Genomic DNA, 16,495 nt, shown 5'->3' on the forward strand with positions numbered 1-16,495 from the left:
GCTTAAAATATTTTTGTTCAGGCAAGCCTATCCAGATATGTAGATGCTGATAGGACCTAATCCTTTTTACTGTTCATTTTCATTATTTTTAACAGTTTTAAAGTGTTTTTATTACCATATTGGCCTGAATATAAACTGCACTCCCCCCCCCCAATTCCAACCATGAAAAGTTAAAGTGCGGCTTAAATTCGCAACCTTACAAAAATTGGCTTACTCTCCCCCAGATGGTTTGTTGGGAGGCTGTTGACCGGTGTTGGAGGGTCAGGGGGTGCTAAGTGCCAGCAATGGCTGCACCCCCCTGTTCATTGCAGAAGCATTGGGGAGGCTGGCACGTGGCACACTTGGGGGTCCAGCACCAGCGCCTGCTTGTGGAGCAGGGCGCCGAGCACCATCCTGCCCCCTATCCCCTATTGAGGGTGGTAGTGCTGGGAGGCGGGCATGCCGCATGCTCGGAAAAAAGTGTCGGGCTGGGGAGCGGGGTGCTAAGCGCTGCCAACGCCCCCCAACCCACTGGTTGGTTTGAGCATCAGTGCAGGCCAACCACTGTGACTTTTCTTTTTCTTTCCAATTTTAAGGGAGCGGGTTATATTCAGGTATTGTCTTTTTTTCTTTCCCCCCCTTAAAGATGCGGCTTATTTGTGGGTGTGGCTTATATTTGGGCCAATACAGTATTTAGGGGAGAAGGTTTGGGAACCACTAGTATACAATATTCATTAAAAACTGCAATAAAAAACTTAAAAATGATAGCCATGAAATTCTCAAAATATAGATAAGATCAAGCTTTAAAAGCAAATACTGTATACAAACGGGTATTTGGGTAGGTATTTCTAAGTAAGCACCCAAAGCTGTGCAATGAGGGCACCTGCGTAACATCAATAGGCAGGGAGTTCCATGGTACAGGTGCTACCACACTTAAAGGTTGATATCTTATAGGTGTGGAACAAACATTAGGTGTCACATCTAAGTAAAGGTAAAGGGATCCCTGACCATTAGGTCCAGTTGTGGCCAACTCTGGGGTTGTGGTGCTCATCTCGCTTTATTGGCCAAGGGAGCCGGCGTACAGCTTCCGGGCCATGTGGCCAGCATGACTAAGCCGCTTCTGGCGAACCAGAGCAGCGCACGGAAACGCTGTTTACCTTCCCGCTGGAGCAGTACCTATTTATCTACTTGCACTTTGACATGCTTTTGAACTGCTAGGTGGGCAGGAGCTGGGACTGAGCAAACGGGAGCTCATCCCGTCACAGGGATTTGAACCACCGACCTTCTGATTGGCAAGTCCTAGGCTCTGTGGTTTAACCCACAGCGCCACCCGCGTCCCTCACATCTAAATGTATGGTAATTAATCCTGCACAAAGCAAATGGTAAATCATTGTTTAGTAAGAGCAGTAGTGTGGGGCAGGGGAGGGGAGGGGTAATAACTCTCTCTGTTCTTTTATAGTGAGTTGAACCAGGGCTGCTGAAGTGCTCCAACTATATCTCAGAGGATCTATCCATTGATGGGTGGCCACCCTACTAGAGCAATATTAAGTGGAATCATTTTTGATACCACAGTACTGAGCTAATTCTCTTATTGGTGCAAACAGAAATGGCATCTAAAAGATCTTCCCATGTAATGAGATGCCAACTGAGAACCAAGGGCTTGGCCTCATGCGCCCAGTTAGAGATGCTGGCATGGACATGATTGGCAGCAGGAACTTTTGTAAGGCAAAGGCAAAGATTAGCAAGGGGACACTCATGGTTGCATTTTCTAATTCCTCTTGGAAAGCTCTGCAATGATGTAAGAGCTCTTCTTTGTGCTCCTGACAATACGGGCCTCTGTCACTTTTGTTCCAAGTAAGTGGCTGCTGGACAGTTTTGCGAACACAGCAGCATTCCATTTTGGCAGGCCTCCATTATAGAGCAAAATAGGAAATGGTCACAAAAGCACCTACAAACATTGTGCATGCAGGACAACTTTCTTACTATGTTGGCACATCCACGTCATACCCTCATTCCTGCTGCCAACTCTGCCCTCTGATATTTCATTCATAAAGCAACATGTAGTATTTATTTCTATTTGTATTGGGACTGTAGAACTTAAAACTGGAAATACAATTCTTTGATAAAACCAAGGAGTGTTAAACGTAAGCCCAGGAAGGGCTGAACTGAATTTAATTTCTGAGTTTATTCTTTGCAAAGAAATGCTCAAAGGTGACGTTTGACTTTGTGCTGAAATTGAAAAGGTAAAGGTAAAGGTACCCCTGCCCGTACGGGCCAGTCTTGACAGACTCTAGGGTTGTGCGCCCATCTCACTCAAGAGGCCAGGGGCCAGCGCTGTCCGGAGACACTTCCGGGTCACGTGGCCAGCGTGACAAGCTGCATCTGGCGAGCCAGAGCCGCACACGGAAACGCCGTTTTACCTTCCCGCTAGTAAGCGGTCCCTATTTATCTACTTGCACCCGGGGGTGCTTTCGAACTGCTAGGTTGGCAGGCGCTGGGACCAAACAACAGGAGCGCACCCCGCCGCGGGGATTTGAACCGCCGACCTTTCGATCGGCAAGCCCTAGGTGCTGAGGCTTTTACCCACAGCGCCACCCGCGTCCCGCTGAAATTGAAAGGAATCCAGTAAAGAGCTTTCCCAATGATCTAAGGCAGGGGTGGCCAACGTCCGAGAGACTGCGATATACTCACAGAGTTTAAAACTCCCTTCTGGGGGGTTCAGTTCAAAGAAGATGTTGAGCTTTTATTAGGAAGGAAAGCCGTGTTTTGTGGTTTAGGTCATTTTAGGGGTGCAGGACAAACATGTTGAGTTTTTTTTTAGGGGAGCCAAAGTTTTTTAGCTTATTTGGAGGGAGCCAGTGATCTACCACAGATATCCAGTGATCTACCGGTAGACGATCCACCTGTTGGACATGCCTGATCTAAGGGATAACTGAGGCTAGCTAGCAATAAGAGCACAGTTATTGTGTACATAAATAAAATATTAGAGATCTGTGATACAAATACTCTGGAAGCTAAATAACTTGTAGTTTTAGCAGATCCCTGAAATGTAAAGTAGGTAATATCTCTGAAATTTCATGCAGGTCCTTTCATTCCTTTAAAACAGTGGTGGCCAAACTTGGCCCTCCAGATGTTTTTGAGACTACAACTCCCATCATCCCTAGCTAACAGAACCAGTGGTCAGGGATGATGGGAACTGTAGTTCCAAAACACCTGGAGGGCCAAGTTTGGCCACCACTACTCTAAAACAAATATGAATGACACGGTTCATTAAGATCATTGAAATGTGATGCGGAACATGACTCCTCAAAGAAGAATCTTTCAGAGAATCTTCAGCCACCAAATTCAGTTCAAAGCCTTAGTTTAACAATAGATGTCATAAGCCTCAAACTCTGTATTACCAAGTCCATAAAGCTGATTGCCCATTCCAAAAAGCTGTATTGGTCACATTACAGTTTCCTAACATTTACCCCAGGAGTATATCAGTGTAGAATACAGTGGTACCTCGGGTTACATACTCTTCAGGTTACAGACTCCGCTAACCCAGAAATAGTGCTTCAGGTTAAGAACTTTGCTTCAGGATAAGAACAGAAATCGTGCTCCGGCGGCGCAGCAGCAGCAGAAGGCCCCATTAGCTAAAGTGGTGCTTCAGGTTAAGAACAGTTTCAGGTTAAGTACGGACCTCCGGAACGAATTAAGTACTTAACCTGAGGTACCACTGTACATTAGAATTCTCCTTCTCAGGTTGTGTAATAGATAAATCTTTTAAAATTTATTTGAACCCTAGAGAACAAAAATATATGGCTTTATTAAGGCTTCAGCTTGGGAGGGTGGTAAAAACCTGCACTTTTGCTTAAGTCTGATTTACACATGTAGCTGAATGAAGCTATAGAAGTGGTGTACCATGTCAGGCAGCGGGCAAATCTGATGATCCTATATTGGGGGTCACTAGGCTTTTGGGACCCAGTGCACACATTTTTATTTTTTAGGGAATGCCATGGGAGGCACAGCATAACAAAAAATTAGAGACAGCACAGTCATGGTTAAGCTTTTCCCATACTATGCTCCTATACTTAAAAAAGTCTTAACCTGTTGAATTTCTGCCAGCCATACAGCTGTTAAAGGTACAAGAACCCTGATTTTCACCAAAGCCAGTCCTAATCCAAAAGCTAATCTGCATCAGTATACATGCATACAATTGTACTGTAAGTTAACTATACAGTAAATTCTTACTGAGTGTCTGGTCTTTAGCTCCTACACAGCAATAAACATGGCTAAGCCTCTGGAAAGTTTTCACATTTGTCTTATGGGAGTTGGGGGCAATTCCTTAACATCCACTCATGTTTATTGAGCAGTAGTATTTGCAGAACAAAACTTCCAGGAACTACCTGATATCCAATGAACCCACCACAGGAAAGATGCATTTTGGTTGCTAAGGAAAGATGAAAAGCCAAACCACAGAGATTCCAAGGATTACTATAAAATAAGGTAGAAAAAGGAAAAGTCCTCTAAAGTGGAAAGGACTAGAGCCACGCCCAGGGATTCCTATTGCCTGGTGTTCTAACAACTCATGTATCAATTTCAGCTGGCTTTGCTCATTGGCTAAAAACCGTGACAGGTGAGAGCAGTCAGCCTAGCTCGTTTCACAGAAATCACTCAGCAGAGTACCAGTACGTTTTGCTTCATAACTTGCTTTCTAGGAGAGATATAGCTTTACTTATTTCTAATGAAACCTTAGAATTTGAGGCCCCTCAAGTGTTTCATGAGTGTCATAGCACCCATGGGCATTAAGTTGGCATCCCCCATCCTTTTTATTATTATTACATTTGTATCCCAGTTTTTCTCCAAAGAGCTAAAGGTGGCATACACACTTCATCACCTCTCCATTTTATCCTCACAACACTCTGAGGTAGGTTGGCTGAGAAAGAGAGAGACTAGCTCAAAGTCACCAGTGAGCTTTGCTGATGGGAGACATCATTTAGCAACATCTTGAGAGCACCAGGTTGGCAAAGACTACTTTAGATAGAAATGTTTTACCTGCCTCAGCAGAGGGTTGGACTAGATGACCTTTGAGGTACTTTACGATTCTGTGATTCTACTTCAAAATATTATAAGCCAGCCCAGTTGCACTGAAGTGCTGTTCTGCTCTTAAGCTGAATGGGACCCTGGGCATCTGCCCACAAAGCCCTGCCCTAATGGCACCACTGTGTGCTTCTGCAGTTGCAACAATGGATCCATCACTCTTTTCCAAGGGTAGTCCATTTGTTGGAACAGGGTTACCTGTTTGTTAGTGTGGCTCTTCATATTTAAATGACACTGACTTCTTACATTATTTTAGACCTGAATATTCAACATAATGGTGATAACTATTCAGAGGTCAAACTGTTCCTAAAAGCTGCCAGTATTAAAAGTGACCGTCCATACAAATTAGCAATTTGTCTACTGCTTATTAAGGATGGTATGCATGCAAGTCAGCAGAGGGTTCTCTATAATACAAAGCTTTGAAAACAACAGTTATAACTTTATTCATGTATGATACAGAAAATAAATGTACAATCATTTTAATCTGATCAATGTCATTGGTATTGCATTCAAGCTTGCCGCTCTTATCCAAAACAATAAAATGTTTGCTGTTCGTAAAAAGACTTAGGGCACATTCACACAATGCATTTAAAGCATTATGATACCACTTTAACAAAACAAAACAAAAGAACCATCCATGGCTTCTCCCTAAGAATTATGGGAGCTGTCAATAAACTACGTGCATTGCCAAGGCTAATACCAAAAAAAGCATTAGCAGCATTATATCTTACCTACAATAACATCAATGAAATAAAACGGGGGGGGGGGAAAGGAGGGGGAAGTTCCTACTGAATGCGTTGGAAAAGCCTCAGCCTTTAAAACTGTCAACTGTTTTTAAAAAGAAGTGCAGCATGTTCTAATTCAACTTATTCTGCGTGTCTACTCAGAAGCAAGTTCTGTAACCCAACTGGGACTTAGTCCCAGAAATGTGCTACATAGACTAATTGAACTGTAGAGTTGGAAGGCAGAAATCTCAACTAAAACATACATGACAACTGGCCACCCAACCTCAACATCTGTTGTTTTGTGCTGCTACTACTGTTGTTTGTGTTATGCTTTGTTTTAAAAATGCTATCTTACCTGCAGCCCAACATCTACCTACCTACCTAAGAGCATCTCAGCAGAACTTCCCTCTGAGTAGACAAACATCCTGAGTTTGCATAACAGCTCCATTTTCCAAATTGCAGACTGGTGTTTTTTCCTCTCCTTTAGGCAGCACCTCCCCAGCAGGTGTGTATCTCTGTTTAGCATTCAGACAATGTGAAACTTCAAAGCTTGCTCACTACTTTGTGGCATTCCTTAATTAAAGCACCAGTTTTGCCGGCTCCTTTCATCTTTATCTGTGCATTTATGTCTCTTTCGCTGCATATATACCTATAGTGTGTGGATGCGTGTGCTATATAATGCACGCATTGCAAATATGTCTGATCGACTGGGGCGGGGTGGAACCAACCAACCCAGACACCAAATCACTTTGATCTGGTTTGGTGTTGGTTTTTAAAAAAGAAACCGTAATAAGCATATGTTTTCAGTGGTTTTAATGCATTTTAAAGTGTTCTGGAGTTTTGCTTGATGCTTTAAAACACCGTATGGGAGGGACTGTATGTGTATCTGAACGTGTAGATCATCCTGGTCAGGACTGGAACCTTTGACCGAGACATACAAACACATCACCTTCCTTGAGGACGCCCGGACACCTCACAACCTTCTTTTCTCCTCACCAGTTAACGGTCCGGCATGTCACGCGGGGGCGGGGCCGAACGCGCGAGCGGCAGTAGGCCACGCGGTTGCCGCGGCGGCTGATTGGGCGGCTTGTGGCCGGCTGGCGATTGGGAAGCCGGCGTGTGACTTTTCCGCGGAGGCTCCGCCCCCTTATCTCCCCGCTGCCGGGGCGGGTTTATAAGCCGGGAGGCCAGCCGGCCGGCGGGTGGGCTTGAGCGAGTTTAGGCTGCTGAGGTGAGTTGGCGAAGGGCGGGGTCCGGCGGGCGGGAGGCGGCGGTTGCTCGTGCAGCACGGGAACAGATGCCGCCCCCGCCTCCTCCGCGTGGGTGAGGCGGCGATGTGAGGGAGGGAAGGAAGGCAGTACATGGGACGGCATATCCCGGGGGCTGGTGGCGTTTGTGGTCGGGAACGCTGCGGGGAAAGGAACGACCGACAACCTTCGCCGTTATCCCGCCTCCGTGAGCGGAGAAGATAACTCGACGTCGCTTATTACCCCCCCTCCTTTTATCCATAGTTGGATGTAGCCCATAATTACAGCCTCCTCTTTTCCCACCCTCCCTTCCCGACAGCGGACAGAATTCCCCGGTGTCTTTCCTCTCGTGGAACAAAACCCCGCACAAAACCCCTCCAGTGGTGCAGGTTGTGTGGCCGCCCTGCTTGCTCCCTTTTCCTGCCAGGCAAGCTGCGCCTTGTTCTCTGGACGCCCTTTCAGGGGAGGGAGCTTTGAGGCCTCGGTCCTGCGCGCACTTGCCTGCCTGGGAATAAGCGCACGTGTGAATGTGGTATTAGCTGCCCTCGTGTGCGGGCGGGCGGGGGGCGGCGGTGCTGCGCTGTGAGGCTGCAACATCGTGCGCCTTTCACTGGGAGGAGGAGCACCGCTGAAAGTAGCGAGACGGGCTTGGAACAGAACGGCGACGTGCCGCCAAATTGTTTCATTCGCTGCTCTGTGTGATGCCCTCGAATCTTCTGACGAAGGACGACTTAAGCAGAGTGCCTCGACATGGCTGGGATTTTTTTTTACCTTGGACGCTCAGCTGCCCTTGCATTTTCAGTAAGGAATGAGGAAATGTCTTGCTCACCTGCTTCCCAACTGCTAATTTGTTGGTAATGGGTAACCTAGCATCTTTCTCAAATTGTGTTTTATGCTGGTGTGAACTCTACATACATACACACACTGCAACTGACCCACAGGGCTTCCTCTCTGGAAGTAATTTTTTTTCTGCCTGTACATAGGTGAATTAACCAATTAGAAATACATAATGAAAGTCTTGTGTTCTTCCTGAAAATATGTTTAGGCACTCCTCTGCTAGCTTCGGTCTCCAGCATGAGGAATTGCTGATGCCTTATTTGTGACCCTGTTTCTAGTGCAGGTGGGGAGGGCTAAAGCCTCCAGTAGGTTGGTTGGTGTGTTTGTTTGCCTGTATAGGAAAGTGGCATATAGAATTGATGTGCTAGTTGGTACATGCATGCAAAGAGTTTAGGATAGTGATTAGTATTAGCTGGCATCTTACTGGAATGGGGAATAAGGGAAAGAAAGGAGAGACTCCCCTTCTTCAGGAATCTTATTGACCCAAATGCTGGTAGGTCTGCAGCTGTTTAAATCAGTCCCCGCCCCCATCTAGAATAGATTATGGATGAGGATGTTAAAGTGCTGGCAATTGTAAGGTTATCTGAACAGAGAATTAGTGGTTTCTGGATGCCTCTCCTGCTCCGTAATGGTACATGTTCCACAAAAGGCACATTCGATGCTCACTGTGTAGATGACAAACCTAATAGTAACTGGATGCTGAAGTTGCAGCTGTGAGGGAAAAACTAAACAGTACCAGTTTCTTTGCAGCCCTAGCTGTTTCAATGGTGCAGCTTTCACAGTCCCCTCTTTGCCACACTTCGCCTTCATGCCACTCTGAGGAAGCAGAGGAGAAGAGCATGAAACCCGCCAAGCAGCAGGTGACTCAGGGCCCACATGGGGACAATCAGCCTCCCTTGAGCCCCCTGCAGGCAGCTTTGAGTTCTGCTGCAACGGCTTCCCAGGCGTATGAGACTTACATTGATAATGGACTTATCTGCATGAAACACAAGATCAGGAACATTGAGAAAAAGAAGGTATGTACCTCTCCTAGATTAGAGAAATGGTACCAAAGGAAACTGCCCAAACTACTGTGTTTGTTCATTCACTCTTTCTTGCCGTTGTCTATTGGATTGAAAACTCTTTGAGGTGAAAGGCCTGTATTTATTGCTTATGAAAGTGTGAAATGCTGTGTAACTATAAACTGATTTCACTTAAGATACTTGCCAGCCTTCAAAATTAGATTAATAAAACATAATGGCTAGAGTTTATGACTAGAGAGAAATAAGAACTTTATGCTTTGGCCTGTAATTTGCATGAGCCGTCAGTATTGAGTTGGTTCAGGTGTCATGAAAAACTATTGTTACTGTGATGAGAACAAGCTTTAGGTTCATGTGTTCCCTGTGTGGCTACAATGGCAAAATCCCACATCTTTTACTTCCATTTTTCAATTACAATTTTGCCAGTATGGTATTCTGGCTTCCAAACTGGCCCACTAAGTCCTAAAGGGTGGATGCTGCTGTGTGTGTAGTGTAGAGTGCATGCCAATATTCAACTGTCTACTGAATTTTGATGCAGTCTGTCAGTGCTGTCAGTATATAAAGATAGTTACAAGTAGGTAGCCGTGTTTGTCTGCCGTAGTCGAAACAAAATAAAAAAAAAATCCTTCCAGTAGCACCTTGGAGACCAACTAAGTTTCTTATTGGTATGAGCTTTCATGTGCATGCACACTTCTTCAGAGTGTGCATGCACACGAAAGCTCATACCAATAACAAACTTAGCTGGTCTCTAAGGTGCTACTGGAAGTATATAAAGAAACCTACATGACTAGAAGTAGTTTCATGCTTAATTAGCCAGTCTTAATTCAGCACGAAGGTGGCTTTGCCATCCAGCTGCAGTAGTTACCAGAGTTTGAATGTCATAGAAAGGCTGTTATGAACCTAACATTCACCTTATGCAACTGTAACTAGATATATTGCCAGTGATAATATCTTAACAGTGGTTCCAGTATTATGAAATTCTTGTATTGCCATCATCTTTATAGAACTTAACGCTGAGCTGCAGCAAGCTTTGCCATTCATATGAATATATTGTGTACCTCTTGCTTAAACTAACTGCCAAAATCTAATGTTAAATGTCTGCCAAAGAGGTCTAATTTATTGTTGTTTTGATGTGCATGTTATTGTATTTAAGGCTATAAATGCATGGTAGCATGTGTAGGCATCCATGTTATTCAAGTCTGGTCTATGCTTAAAGTCTTAAGAAGTTGGTTATACATGGTCTAATCCTGCACTTCTCAATACATGTTTTCAGCTCAAACTAGAAGACTACAGAGATCGTCTGAAAAAGGGGGAACCCCTCAATCAGGATCAGTTGGTAAGCTTTCTGTTCTTCTGATTGCTGCAAACATTTGCAGCAATGAATTCAGCAGCTCATGTCAGACTTCTGAGATGCTCCTTCATGCCTAGGCAAAATACACTGGCCTAAATCTTAACAATTTGACCAAACTGCGGGAGGCAGTGGAAGAAAGGAGTGCCTGGCATGCTCTGGTGCATGGGGTCACGAAGAGTCGGACATGACTAAACGAATAAACAACAACAAATCTTAACAAAGAGTTATTGCACATTGATTTCAGTGGTGCCAGTCAAACTGAGGTCTTGTGTTGTGTTTAGGCCCTATTGAAGCTATGGGAATAGAGCTACCTACCTTCAAGCAGTCCTCTGGGCCAAACATGGCTGGGAAAGTATGTAGAAAATAGATAGGAAAGCAAACTACTAAAATCTTAAAATAGTTCTCAGCTAAGGCCTGTAAGCTGCTCCAGAATGATCAAACATAATTAACTTTTTGCTGAGAATAGCATATCTATCTTCATCCTGACTCATGCTGTTGGCTCCTTTTGACTCAGGCTCTTGGCTCTTTTTACAGTGTTTGGATAGAAAATGTATTTTAAGTTCCAGTAATAGTAACTGTGATGCTGCATTATCCCATTCTTATACAGGATTGGTTATGAATTGAGGTAGCAGGAAAGCCATGACCTTTGAATTTTACATGTTTGAGTATTGTGTGTGAGCATTAACAAAAATATTATAATCCTGCACAGAGAAACAATAACTTATATTCTTTCATGGAGGATGGCTTGGGCTTTACACACAAAATCTCTTCAATAGTTCTCTTTGCCGGCCCCTCCTCTCCCCCCACTGCCATTTCCAGATTATTCTGATACAGCAAGATACAGTTTATTGGTTCACAGCTAGTAGACTTTTTGAATTAGAATTCTAAGGTATATGAGCAAATGTTGTTAAATGTCATGATCTTCATGACACCATAGTGGATGAATTGGTTGGGAAATTGATGCTACGAAGGGGCTATTGGTACACCAAGAGTTCAGATTGGTTCCATCATTTTGATGGAGATAGAAGATAGTGCTGCTTATGGCATGTGATATATGATATTACTGCTTTGGTAGGGGAAGTGCTGTCTAATTGCCATTTACCAAATTGTATAGATGCAGTTTGGGCCACAGCTTGTTAGAGGTCAAATAACTGCCGGATCTGTGGTCAAGGTAAGCACTGAGCATCTTGAGTTGGAGATTTGGCCTTTGTTAACCCATTTTCCATGGTGTAACCCTGAATGATGAATAACTGCTGAAGGGAAGTATAGCTACTTAAACACTCCAGCCATAATTGTTGAGCAAGAAATTTGTGAGCTTTATGATGGTGATTTCCTCCTGGGTTAGTGAGCCGAGTCCTTCACATGTAAGCGTGATAATTGTTAGCATAGCACTACTCAGTTTGCTCAAGATCAGAGATGGGGAACCTCATCCCTGACTATTAGCCATGCTAGCTGGGGTTTATGGGAGTTGCTGCAACATCATCTGGAAGAGCAACTAGTCCTTTATATAAGAAGAGATAGAAGAGTATGTAAGAAGAGAGGCATAACTATTTTTAATGTTGTATTTTACATTGTTGTGACCTGCCTTGGGGCCTCATGGTGTGAGACGGGTTAATAATAATAATAATAATAATAATAATAATAATAATAATAATATAGCATTCTGTAAATTATACCTGCTTTTGTAAGTAGTAAAATAGTATAATAATGACAGATCTATAGCAGCCTTCATTGTATGTATCTTCTAAAAAATCCATCATTGGTTTTAACTGTATAACCAGTACATGGCAGAAAACTTCATAATTAAAATTCTTTTTAAGTCACCTTATAATTTAGTCATAGTGGCTGTTGCTCACACTGCTCCTCAGGTTTAGCACCTTATGACTATCAGAAGTTGAGATGTTACTGGAAGCTTTGTGTACATTAAAGGACAGTCTTCTTAAAACATCGGTGCTTCATAATTCTAGGCACTTTATACATGATGAATAATAATAATGTGTGGCTGATTACAGGAAGCTGTTGAAAAATATGATGAAGTGATCCATAACTTGGAGTTTGCTAAAGACCTTCAGAAGACATTTTCTGGGCTTAGTCAAGATGTAAGTAGATTGAATTATTGACTAGAAATGGGTTGGTGTGGCTTAGGATCCACTTTGTGAGGGGAGGCGGGCTTTGTTCAGGTTCTCTTTATCCTTCCCCCATCCCCACTTGTCTGAGAATCTGGAGTTGGGTCTCTACTCTTGTATGTCCGGTGCCTTCTTGCATATCAGCGCCAAAAATGTTGATATGGAGTACTCCTCTTCCATCCCACCCCTGTCATTCCATCCTACCCTGATATGAAACACTACCCAGAAACTTAAGCTTTGAACATTTGTTGTATGATAAGTGGAATGATTGTAGAAGTTGAAAGGTGTTGTTAGAGACTTGAGGAAAAATCTTTAGCACCTTCATTTAGGAAGATGACTTAGGTAAGACTTTGGATTGACTTCTCTGAGCTACAGTCCAGCTGCTGGTCGGATCTGTCAGGAACTTGTGTAATATGCCTGTTTTGTTTTTATATTAATACAGCTTCTGAAAGCACAGAGGAAAGCACAGAGAAGGGAGAGTATAATGAAGCTTGAAGCAGAGAAGAAGAAACTCCGCACAGTACTGCAGGTCCAGTATGTGTTGCAGAGTTTCACTCAAGAGCACGTGCAGAAAGACTTCAGATGTGGCTTGAATGGCGCAATATTTTTGTCTTCTAAAGAACTAGACTACCTCATTAATTTTGCAAAATTGACCTGCTCAGGAAGAAATGAAGGCGTGAGGTAAGTAAATGTGTCCTTACTTAAATTGCAAAGCGAATCTGTGCTAGCATTTGGACATTTAGCTTTATTAGAAGTGTAGTTTTGAAACCTTATGGGTTTTCCGCATAGGAGGCCCTTTCAGGATAGCTCTTTGGATGAGCTGCCTTCAGCCTCCTTGCTGCTGGTGCTTTCTTTCCTCCTTGCCACAGTCATTTTCTCACTGCAGAGAGAGCGAGGTTAGCAGGTTTTTGCCTGCAAAGTGAGGGGGCACCCACTGTTAAGGGAGCAATTGTTTGTCGCTTAAGATAGTGGTGCGAATTGGATCTATCAGTGACAGGCAGTTCCTTTTTTGCTGCTGTTGTTTCATTATTCCTTTACGTATGATGGAGCAAGAATGGCCGGAGCCAGTCAACTCCTGGTAGTGGATCCCTTCTAAGTCACAGCATGTCAACAATTGCCCAGCCATCCTGGTGCTCAGTGCTTGGCATAGTTTGTTTTACAGAACTTTGTGTTTAGAAATATATATATTATTCCTTTGGGCAGCCTTTTTAAACCTGGAGTGGTTGTAGTCTACCAGGTGGTGGTAGTCTGCAGTTCTCATCAGCCCCAGTCAACATGATTGATGATGAGAGTTGTAGTCTAGCAAGGGCACCAGGTTGGGGAAAGCTGCCTTAGGGTTACAAGGCTGATAGAGCTGGCTTTGTGGCTTTCACCTGTTTGTTTATCCCAAAAAAAGACTGGGATAAACATAAAACTCTTCAAGCAAATACTATTCAGGGGACAATTTACAGAATTGTCTGAACAACTAATGGAGCACCGTAATATGTATTCTGAGGACTGAACTGAGATGTTGTGGCTTAGTTCTCTGAACGAGGAGACTTCATATGCAACACTAAATGAAATCATATTGCATATGCAACACAGAGTACTGGCTAATCTTGGGGATACCAGTGGTATCAACTTCTAATTTGCACATTTGGGTTTTTAATTGAAAAGCCATGCTGGGCAAATCCAGGCTGATGTGCTTATTGTTCCCAGAAACCTTAGTGTTGCTGTCATCAAGAGAGACCCTATTGGCATCTCCTAAGACCTCCTGCTGCTCAAATTGTTGTTCTAAAATTTGAGTGTTTTGGTTTAGTTGGAGAATTGACTGTTTTCCCCTCCATCCCCCCCCCACATTTTATTTCTTTTGAGAATTGTGTATGTGTTTTGTCTCTGTGGGGGAGGGGGACTCTGAATATCACTAGTTTCTGTGGCTATTTTGTGGTTGCTAAAATAGTTTTTGAAGAAGTTATCTACAGTAAAATGACACAGTTCTAAATTCAATTAGAATTACTAGTTTTCTCAACTTAACATGTGATTTGGTAGACCTTTAGGCTCAACTTGGAATGGAGCTGTACAAGTCTTATCCTGAAGGGAATACAATTTGCATTTGCAGGCAAAATATACTTGGCTTTCAGGTCTTCTGAAAAAAACTGAATGGTGTACACTGTGCACTTGTACGTGTTAAACTGGTACTAAGACTTACTAAAAATTGATGTTTTTATCATTAAACTGTTTCAAAATGTTTCATAGGAAGTGGTTTATAACTAAATTGATGAAATGCTGTTGGCATACCTGGCTAAAGGATGTTTTTAATTACACCAGTCAATTCTGAACAAAAAAACCAGTTGCTGCTCATAGGGTACAAGGTACTCTATTATATCAAACAGCCATCTTAAGTAAAAGTTCATTACTTTCTTGATCTGGCACTGACACTTATTTTTCCCCTCTGGCATGAAGTGTTGAAGACCAAATGGAGCAATCATCACGCTACTTCTGGGATCTGCTAGAAGGCAGTGAAAAAACAGTAGCTGGGACAACTTGTGAGTACCCTTTAGATATTTTTGCATCTAACGTCTACCGTCTCCAGGCAAAATACTTCATAGCAAGATTGGGATTAGAACATTTATTCCAGTTCAGAAACATACTTATATTGTTCCTTCCCTTGCTCGAAAGAATTATTTTCTAGGCCAGTAACTGCTGTTGCTTGGTTAGGTCAACATAAATGCAGATTGTTTATAACTGTTTAGAGATCCCCAGCATGGCCTGTAGTTCCCCACTGCACATTTAGGGCAATATCCAATATGGCATGAACAAACATGACAGAACCTCCTCTTCCTTTCCTCTCCCTGCACCCACAATCTGCTCCAGAAGACTCCCAACTCTCCAGAACAGACCTTGAGTGTGTGCAAGGAATGCAAAGAGGAAGTACTGCTAGATGCATTGTGCTCAGTCTGTTATCATGGGTGGGAAGTCATTTTGCTTAATAAGCAAGCCACAATATTATGTAGATGTACTGTACATGGGATTGCATTTATGTGTTAAGTGTTTAATAACAGGTGAGTTCCCACAGCTGTAGGAACCATGTTTTATCTTGGTATATAATTAAGGTAGACCAGCACATTTATGGGTGTGACTCCAGGAGATTTGCTAGATAGGGAAATTGGTCTTTTAACCAGTTGTGAGTTCAGCATCCCTGTGCTTAAGGCATATATTCTTCAGAGTATATCTCAGGATAACTTCCCAAGGCTGCATTATTATTTAATCTTCGAGGATATGACAGTCTTTTACCAATAAGCAAATTAGTTCTTGAAATCAAGGGTGTTCTGTGGATGTTCTCAGTGTTCACAACTGTAAATTTTTTTTGGTCTTTTGGTTAACTTAAATGCCTGAATTACATTGCCCTTTCAAACATCCTCTTAAGTATTTACTTAAAAACATTTCCAAGAATATATTGTGCCAAGAAAAAAACGTTTGATCTTTATTTGTTAAGATGAGATGGTGTCATATCCCAAAACAGAAAACTCATTTTGTGATCTTTTAATCTGCTTAACATTCAACTCTCTGTCCTCTAGATAAATACCTGAAGGATTTGATATCTAAACTGTTAAATTCTGGTTATTTTGAAAAAACACCTGCTCCTTCCAACATACCAGTAAAAGAGGAATCAACAGAACTGTCTACAAGACCTGAGTTGTGTGAAGAAATGCAAAGACCTGAAAGAACAAGACAACCCTCAAATTCAGAGCATGTCAGTGAATCAGGTAATATATTTGTAGAAATCTTAAATTCTTAACTGCTGATACAGTACAGATGTATGTCTTAAATTTACATGTTAATTTATATAGCTTAACTTTTTAGCTAAATAAGTTATGTATATTCTGCTCTTCACCTTCTTTAGGCTTTATTGGTGGTTAAAATCAATTGTACCACAATAATAAAACAATCCTAGCTGTTTGGGATTAATTTGAAACTTTCCTACTAAATGTATTTAGTAAGAAATACAGAAGAAGTTGTATGACTTCTTACTATAATACTGGACATTAGCAAATTCTCAAAGAGGTGGTTGCTAGAATAGCCTGAAATGTAAGTCATTTTGTTTGGTCCCCTGCCCCCTGCAAAAGTGAATGTGCTATGGATGCTTAGA

The 16,495-nt window shown here is 42.7% G+C and overlaps 1 protein-coding gene across 10 annotated transcripts in view; it reads left to right on the forward strand.

The window, feature by feature from the left end:
- The first annotated feature begins 6,887 nt into the window (after nucleotides 1-6,887).
- CAPRIN2 (caprin family member 2) overlaps nucleotides 6,888-16,495 on the forward strand; it is a 32,517-nt gene continuing 22,909 nt past the window's right edge. For 2 of the 10 annotated variants that reach the window (XM_053405483.1, XM_053405490.1), the window contains exons 1-8: nucleotides 7,690-7,834; nucleotides 8,621-8,886; nucleotides 10,163-10,225; nucleotides 11,355-11,411; nucleotides 12,253-12,339; nucleotides 12,809-13,047; nucleotides 14,809-14,891; nucleotides 15,924-16,112. In XM_053405483.1, the coding sequence (XP_053261458.1) occupies nucleotides 7,735-7,834; nucleotides 8,621-8,886; nucleotides 10,163-10,225; nucleotides 11,355-11,411; nucleotides 12,253-12,339; nucleotides 12,809-13,047; nucleotides 14,809-14,891; nucleotides 15,924-16,112 (1,084 nt within the window). In that variant the 5' untranslated portion in view covers nucleotides 7,690-7,734. Of the gene's footprint in view, nucleotides 7,018-7,687; nucleotides 7,835-7,874; nucleotides 7,895-8,620; nucleotides 8,887-10,162; nucleotides 10,226-11,354; nucleotides 11,412-12,252; nucleotides 12,340-12,808; nucleotides 13,048-14,808; nucleotides 14,892-15,923; nucleotides 16,113-16,495 lie in introns of those variants that run through there. The other 8 variants (XM_053405484.1, XM_053405491.1, XM_053405489.1 and 5 more) reach the window with 7 other exon arrangements.

This window comes from Podarcis raffonei, chromosome 10 (genome assembly GCF_027172205.1).
Source record: "Podarcis raffonei isolate rPodRaf1 chromosome 10, rPodRaf1.pri, whole genome shotgun sequence".
NCBI classification, from domain to species: Eukaryota; Metazoa; Chordata; class Lepidosauria; order Squamata; family Lacertidae; genus Podarcis; species Podarcis raffonei.